Below are 8,412 nucleotides of genomic sequence, written 5' to 3'. Positions count from 1 at the left end.
AAATTATTCAGCATACTTTAATCTACAGTCTTTGTGGATTTTCAGCACTTCACCAGGGGTTAAGGCTCTTCTTCTCAGTTTGTGTCAAAGTTCAGATGATTTTCTCTCACTATGAAGTGTTAGTGTTTTCGTGCATCCAGCAGGGGGCATCACAGCCACTTCACCACATCAGCCTCAGACACAGTGGTGCAGGTGGAGAAGCAGAATAAAAGGAGTGCCTTCTTCCATTATTAGAGAACAAGATGTATTTATTCTTTCTCAGGTTTGGAGAAAAGTTTTGACTATTGTTCTAATATTTCTCATTTATCAAGTAGTGTAGTGGGTGTCGTTTATTTCAATCATTGTTACCTGTGTATCTGCATTTTCTTTCTTCTCTGTATTGTTTTGAATGAAAAACTGCTTTCAGGAGAAAAGTATATTTATTTTGGAATCTTTCTAAATGTCTTTTATGGCGTTTTGTATTGATTTTTTTTTCTTTAAAAAAAAAAAAAAAAAAATCTGCTTCATAAATAAAACTAGGTTGAAAATAACATGGTTACTGTCATTGACTAAATCACACTCTCTCTCTCTCTCTCTCTCTCACACACACACACACACACTGAATAACACTCGGTGTGCGGCAGCTGTCACGGTGTACAGTAAAGGTATTCCCCAGCAGCAGCAGCAGCAGCAGCAGTCTGTTCTCAGCTCTGCTGCTTCATCTTGTCTCACTGGTACACACACACACACACACACACACACACACACACACACACACAATGGTGAAAAGGACAGGTGTGATGATGAAGAACATCGGGTGTTTAGGTGTGATTTAGCCAAATACACCTGTTTATTCACATGTCAGTAGATCCAGTGCCAATAACCCCCCCCTCCTCCTCCTCACTCCTCACCCAAACTCACCTCTGCTGGCTGTCACCCACCACCACCCAAGCCCCCGCCCCCCTCCTCCTCCACGGACTAGCCCTCTTCCTCCCTCCCCCCCTCCCTCGCTCCCCCACCAGTCACATGGAGGTTAGCGGTGACCCGTTGCTCCCGAGCTTCTGAGGCAGTCGCTCTCTGGTGCGCGTCGGAGACGAGTGTGTTCCAAGACAAGCGGAACGCACGAAACTGCTGCGGAGGAGCGTTTGTTTTGGGGGTGTTTTTTTTTTTTTTTTTTTTAATTCTTATTATCTTGGTGGAGGCGATGTAAATGGTGTGGTTTGTTGCAGCCGATTACTCCGCACGGAAAATCTCACTGGAATCTGCTGAAGCCACCGGTATACGATACACAGTTTGACGGGTTATTTTTAGTCACCCACCGCGGCGATGAGTGGCTGGAAGCCGGCTGTGAGAGCGAGTGGTGCCGCGCTGTGGTGAGCGAGAGCGTCCCCGGCTCTCTGTGCGTGTGTTCAGCGAGAATGAAGTCGAGGAGAGACAAACTGAAGATCCCCTCTCTGACTCTGGAGTAAGTTCTGCTTTCTCCCTAATTACATTCATTAGAAATAATACTGCTAACTTTATTTTCTGGGAGCTGCTGATCTATCATGTTGGAATGCATTCAAAGTTGTAATGAGAGTGAAATGTGTCATCATGATGTTGTTGTTGTTGTTGTTGTGTTTTTGTTTTACCTCCATTATATGCCACTGAAGCACTGAGACCGCATCTGTCATGGTGGGCATGTAAATAATATTCCCTCATGTTTCCTCACAGTTTGAGGACATTTGATTGATATCATGTAGTTCAACACCTTTTTATTTTCTTGTGTTGTATTTGAGAAGAGGCCATAACAACAGAACAGAATAGAATATCATTAATTGTCCATGGGAGGAGTTATTTGTGTTACAACAGCAACATATACAGAATAATACAATAAGTTGGAATAAGCTAAATGTCTCTCATTATACCCTAAATACATACCTTATGAAATATTGTGAAATTGGCCGTGTTGCTTTCTATCAATCTTTAAACCAAGTCCCTCCACCGAATGTAAAGAATCCAGTCCGTTTTTTTTGGCCTTGAACAGTCGCTGTGTTTGCACAGTTTGTGGCTGGTTCAACTCGTGAAACCAAACAAGTGAAATAGCAATAGAATTTGCCAAGATGAGCACTTCAAAGTTAAAGCTTGAGACATGTCAAATAACCTAGCAGGGTTGTCAATTTCCGAAAGAAATTGTACTCCCTGTTTTACTTTTTTATTTTATTTTTTTAAATGTATTTGAGAAAAAATAAATAGTTTCAGATGCATATTATGTATGCTGTGAACACTGTTGTTTTGTCTTTCACCAGCTAATATGATATCACACTCTTTGAGTCCAGCATGAATCACATGCTCAGCCTCACAAGACAAAAGGCACACATATGCCTTTAAGACTTTTGATGAGCAGATATATATATATATATGTATATATGTTTGTTTTAATTCTCATGAATGCTAATCTGTGATTCCTGTCAAAGGACATGGCTTCAGGCTTATATCCACCCACTCATCCCCTAGAGAGAGAGAATATCGCCTTTCTAGTGGAAAGGGAGGGGGAAGCATATACCTGCAGCCCACTACATGCTGAAGGCGTAGGAGCTCCCTTCTCACATCACCATTGTCTGATCCCTCGATCTGCCTCCAGTGTGGATCATCTGAGCAGAGAATGCACTGTTTACACTCCATTTTCTGTTTTTAGGCACTGTTGCTTCTCCTGATGCAGAAGAGGTTTCAGACAAGGGAGGGGCGATATTTGCCGATGGATGCGTTGGTCTGCACTCTCAAAAAAACTGTGATATTTAGCTTTCTGGTGGGGGTTCCGGGGGGTTCTGAGTTGGGGTTCCAGTTTCTTCCCACAGTTCAAAAACATGTAGATTTAGGGATTATGCAAATTGAACACTTTAAATTGACCGTGAGTGTGAGAGTGAATGGTTGTTTCGGTGCTTTTCCACTACATGGTTCCTGTGCGGTTTGACTCGGCACGGCACAGTTATTTTGATTTTCCATTAGCGATAGTACCTGATACTTTTTTAGTACCTGTTCTGCTGAGGTTCCAAGCGAGCTGAGACTCTACTGACTGCAATGATTGGTAGACGGTGGTAGGTGGCGCCACATGCCAAAACATGATTTCAAAACATAAACATGATTTGCAGTCTGCAAAAGAATTTTTTTTATGTGAATATTTTGGCTGTACTGTTGTTGTTGGTGAGTTCAGTTTGTTATATGGACATTATTCCTGAGTCTCTGTGACATATTAGGAGGATTTTATGGCCAGTTGCTTTAGATTTATTACATAATGCACCTTTAATAGAGTATTCTGGTGTATTTAGCGACAGCACTGCTGAAAGCCGGCGATCGCGAGTGGCGTGTCACATCACAATGCTCCAGTCATGGAGGAAGTACTACACGATTCTGTGAACAAAATAGAAAAACCAACCAAAAGTGTGTAGAGTCGAGCCGCGCAGAGGCGAGTCGAGGCGTGTCAGGACCATGCAGTGAAAAGCAGCATCTGTGGCCCTGTGATGAACCTGTCTGGGGTGTATCCCGCCAATTTAATGTGTCAGCAACAGATGGCGATTTGAAGTGAACGTGTGTCTGCTTGAGAGCAGTAGTGGAGAATTATCACATGACTATACAAGGTGACAATAATGACCCATAAAAACATGTCCATTCAATAGCCTTTAACAAGGTGTTTGGAAGAGAGAGAGTTAGCTGACATTTACTGTCTTGCGTCCCTGTGCGGGAGATTATCTGTCTCGTCTTCACATCCTCTCTGCTTTCATCTGTCTATAATGCATCTCCACTGTGTGCTCTCGTTTTTCTTCTCCTCTGGTTGAGACGTTTTTGAGAGGGTTGGTGAGGATTTCAGTTGAATAGCAGCAACATGCTCCATGTACTGAAGTGCTGCAGTACCTGGTGGGTGGTGCAATAGACCAGAGCATTAAAACGACAACATAAACAGAGGTTGCGGCCCCCAATTGAACATTTATTTTGTGAATATATTGGCTGTACCACTGTTATGTGTGAAGCCAGCATTTAAATACAACAAATCTAATGCCTTAATATCATAAATATATACTTACTAGCAAATAAATAAATAATTAAAGCAAGTTTGCTGATGTTTTCTCAGTGAAGGACATGAATATGACAGAATATCTGTCATTGAGTCAATCATTTTGAACCAAAAATGTAATGTACTTCAGCTGACATGTTATTTTTGCTGCAAAATGATCCAGCTGCCAATTTGCTGTATGGTAAGGCTGTAGCTGCTCCTGCACTCGGTGTCAGTGAATGACCTCAGCATTTGAGCAAATCAGAAATTTAGTGTGGACATCGCCAGCTGAGATCTTCTACTTCTCTCTGAGCAGGAGTGCCTGTGTGTCTGTAGTTATAAAAATGGAAATCACAACCACTAACTTACTCAGGCAGCACCTACACCTTTGGTTTAGAGATCAGGATCAGGACTAAATTCAATGAGATGACTTGTATTTGTTGTGTAATTATGAGGTGACACTACAGAATAAGGAGTCTTTGCACAATGAATATTTTTTTTTCCAATTACCACCCTCCCTGCATTACTATGACAACACATTCATTAGCTCTGTGTTTAGCACTGAGAAGCCTCTACAGTGCAGAGATAATAGCAGCACTATGGTGCCCACAAGACAGAGCATATGAGTGAGGAAATCAATAGAAAACAGCTTCTGGACTGGGTCAGCTTAATGAGAAATGACCTCAGCATGGCTGAGCATATATATTTTTGATGTACAAATTGTGCATTTTGATGTGAAATAGTAGATAATGTTTAGTTTAAGACCATAAGTGTCACAGATATGGTGATAAAACATTCCATTGCTATATACAAATTGTAAAAACTAAAGTCAAATAAAAACACACAATGAGGTATCACAGAAATTACCATACAGTCCATAAATTGGGTCTTGACAGTTTTCATTTATATTTGCATTTCTGTAAGCTGTGTGAAAACTCAGAACAAAAGTGTGTGTTACTTCCACACAAATGGCCTTGAATCCTCTCTGTGGGAGTCACTGTGCGACACACCTCAAAGAAAAGATGCCAAAAATGGTGCAGATTGGTAATTTTCTTTACCTTCACAACCTTTGGCAAATAATGGCTTAACAACCCAAAGTGAAAGTGGTCTAACAGAGGAACCTTGACGCTGCTCGTGGAAGTTGCAATAATGATGTGATGTTCGCAAAATTTGTGCTGGACAGTGAAACTTCCTGTGCTGTGTGTTGACATATATAGCTGCTAACTTCCTGTGGTGTAAAAGCGCAAGAGATTTTATTTGTGTTCAGTTATGCCCCATTCCCATTGATAAAAACAAAACAAAAACAATTTAATCCCATGTTTGAACAGGGTTTTTACCAGAGGGAATATGTCTATATATCCATGTGAACACATTATTGGTCTGCTTCATTTTTGACAGCAATGCAAATTATGAATTAATTCTCAGGCCATTAGCATAGCCTCCAGCCATGAATGCTTTTAGCAAACCTTACTTTTTATAACTTGGTATAATAATCATCTATATCATCTAAATCACTCTGTCCATCTTCTACTGCCTTATCCTCCACATGAGGGTCATGGGGGTCACTGGTGCCAATCCCAGCTGACATAGGGCCACAGAGAGACAAACAACCATCCACTCGCACCTACGGTCAATTTAGAGTGTCCAATTTGCCTAAATCTCCAAATCTTTTGGACTGTGGAAGAAACCGGGGAAGACACACACACGGGGAGAACATGCAAACTCCATGCAGAAAGGCCCTTGCTGTTGAGTTTCCATGTTCTCTCCATGTGTGTGTTTGTGGGTTTTCTCCAGGTTCTCCAGTCCAAAGACATCTGGGGAGTAGGTAAATTGGACACTCTAAAATTGACCGTCAGAGTGAATGGTTGTTTGTCTCTATATATGGCCCTGTGATGGACTGGCTATTGGTCCGGGGTGTACACCACCTATCGCCCTATGTCAGCTGAGATAGGCACAGCGCCCCCCGTGACCCTCATGTGGAGGATAAAGCGGTATATAATGGATGGATGGATGTGTCCCTGTGATGGACTGAAACCTTGGTTGCATCCATCCTCCTTGTAACAAACAGTGGCACCAGAGAGGCAGCAGCATCATCATCATCATCAACAATCTACAAACAGACAAGTGTCTGTCACCATCAGCAGCTCGTGAGAAGCACGCATCGACCTCCAATCCACAGCAAAAGCACTGCTGCTCACTATATGACAGACGCGACACGCTGTGGTGCTGAGTCATCGCACTAATACATGTGAAAAAATTTTTTTTTTGTCTTACAGTTTGTCGCCCACTTGCCAGAGCCCCACCCTCCTGAGCCCATGCAGCCCCTGCAGCCCCTGCAGCCCATTACAAACCCTTCATCCGTGGAGGTAAGTCAGACACTTCCCATTAACATGTTAAGTGCCATTAAAATTATCTTGTATAAATGAGTCCATTCACTTCAAAACTAATAATCAGCTGATCCACGTAATAGGTATTGTCTGAGTAGACGAGGCTTATTCCTTCGTGACAAAGAAACTCCATTGTTGTCCAGAACAAACACATCAGTGAGCCGTTGTGTTGCACTGTGACGAGTCCCTTCATTACCATGAACACGAGCACTGACGTTTATTTTCATCCAGTCTCACGTTTACCATTTCTTTTGATATTAAGAAGAAAGAAGAAAATGATGAATGCTGTAGAATTTTCACAATTGATTGATTACATTTATGTGACTCAATGTCTTGATATTGGAAGCAAACGATCTCACCACTATAGGTCCATTCTGTTTATGATTCAGTGTCTGAATCCTAACACGCAGTCATTTTACATGTTTATTCCATGAAAACTAAATGAAACCTTATACATAGAAAAATACATGCTTCATATTTCACATATTAGAGTGTTCAAAAATATTTTGCCTTTGGAGGAAATGAATGGCTTTCCAATTACAGATTATTGAATCAAAATTAAAAATGGAATAGGTCTGAAAGGGGGGGAAGGAAACAGAGTCGTTGTTGTTGTTTTTATGAAGATGCCTCTGTTTCACCAGTAAAGACCTATCATTTATTAGTTGTCTCCAAGTCTATGTTGGTTGCCTGGCAACGGTGCTGGGAACTGTGGAGGAAGGCATCACTGCAAACAGAGGCGGCTACATCCAGCATGTTTCTGGATGTGTGAGCGGCGCGAGGCTGTCGGCGTGCAGCAATGAAACCCATTTGCTTTTGTGGAAAAATTAGACAATTTTGACTGGCAAATGCACACATGAAGACCTGAACACAACACATGTATTTTCATCACGCCACACAGTGCAGCAGATTGCACGTTTGTTGGCATCGCTCCAACAAACGGCACCACCGACCCACCCACCCACCCTCCACTACCCTGTTGTTTCACTAACACAGACGTGATTATTGTCTGGCATGAGGTTCTGGATTTCAACATTGTTTCCGTTTTTTTACAATTACCATTGAAATGATCTGCTGAGAAAGTGGTGCAGGGTCCATATTAAGCATATGGCGCTTATGTATATGATCTGTATGGAATCATGAAAACAATATGGAAACTACCAATGCAAACCTCATTTTATCAGCCACAGAAATTTAATACACTACCCATAAATGTGTTTGTATTAGTGTATAATCATTTTAAAATGAAAATGGGTTATTATAGCCTTAGAATATGCGTTTTACATGTACTTTGGGCAAGGGACATGCATTTCATGTTTTGAAGAGAGAAAAAGAATCGCTCTACTCTCATAAGCCTGAGGCATAAACCAACCAAAAGGGAGGAAACTGCAGAGGAAGTGAAGTGAGGAGAGAGACTTTAGGAAAATGTTGACATCTTTTCTGTTATGCAAAGGCCGAAAGAGAAAGAGATGAGTGAGTGGAGCGAGTCCTCTGCAGTTTGCAGTCTCACCATAAGATGTCACTCATATTTTTATACTAGACCTTCATAGAACGAGGATATGCAATCCATTAAAAGATTAGCAGCTTTATTACTTCAAATGCCAGTGAGGACAGAAAGAAATCACATTCAAGAAGATGAAATTACAGAAAATTAATTCTATAGAGTGAGAAGTACTTGTTTGAAATGACAAATAATCAGAATGAGCAGGAGGTTTGTCAGAGAAAAAAATGCTGTACTTCGATACAGTAGTGTACTTCACTCAAAAGTCACACTGAAACTTTGAAAGTTAAATGTGCCTGTGGATGTAAAGACATGTTTGAGAACAGGGCTGTCTGAGCACAAACAATCTTACTGCTGCAAGGAAAAATGTCTTTAGGGACACAAAATAGTACACAAAGAGACAACATTTATTATAACCAGGGATTCCTAGAGAGGGATTCATCCTGCTCAATAAATGTGTGTGTGTGAAAATTTTTATTTTTAAATGTTATAGTGATCATTTGATAAATTTGAGACTAGTT

At 41.2% G+C, this 8,412-nt stretch overlaps 1 protein-coding gene across 1 annotated transcript in view; it reads left to right on the top strand.

Annotated features, from left to right (window-relative positions):
* Positions 1-1,309: 1,309 nt before the first annotated feature.
* The window catches only part of mast3b (microtubule associated serine/threonine kinase 3b), a gene marked incomplete at its 3' end in the record, with an annotated part of 37,891 nt that continues 30,788 nt past the window's right edge, over positions 1,310-8,412 (top strand). The window contains exons 1-2 of the mRNA XM_083887581.1: positions 1,310-1,444; positions 6,283-6,372. Of these exons, the coding sequence (XP_083743707.1) occupies positions 1,398-1,444; positions 6,283-6,372 (137 nt within the window). The 5' untranslated portion in view covers positions 1,310-1,397. The remainder of the gene's footprint in view (positions 1,445-6,282; positions 6,373-8,412) is intronic.

This window comes from Microchirus variegatus, assembly GCF_963457635.1.
Source record: "Microchirus variegatus genome assembly, chromosome: 4".
NCBI lineage: Eukaryota > Metazoa > Chordata > Actinopteri > Pleuronectiformes > Soleidae > Microchirus > Microchirus variegatus.
Note: the sequence above shows the minus strand (reverse complement) of the source record. Positions and strands in the feature narration are given on the sequence as shown.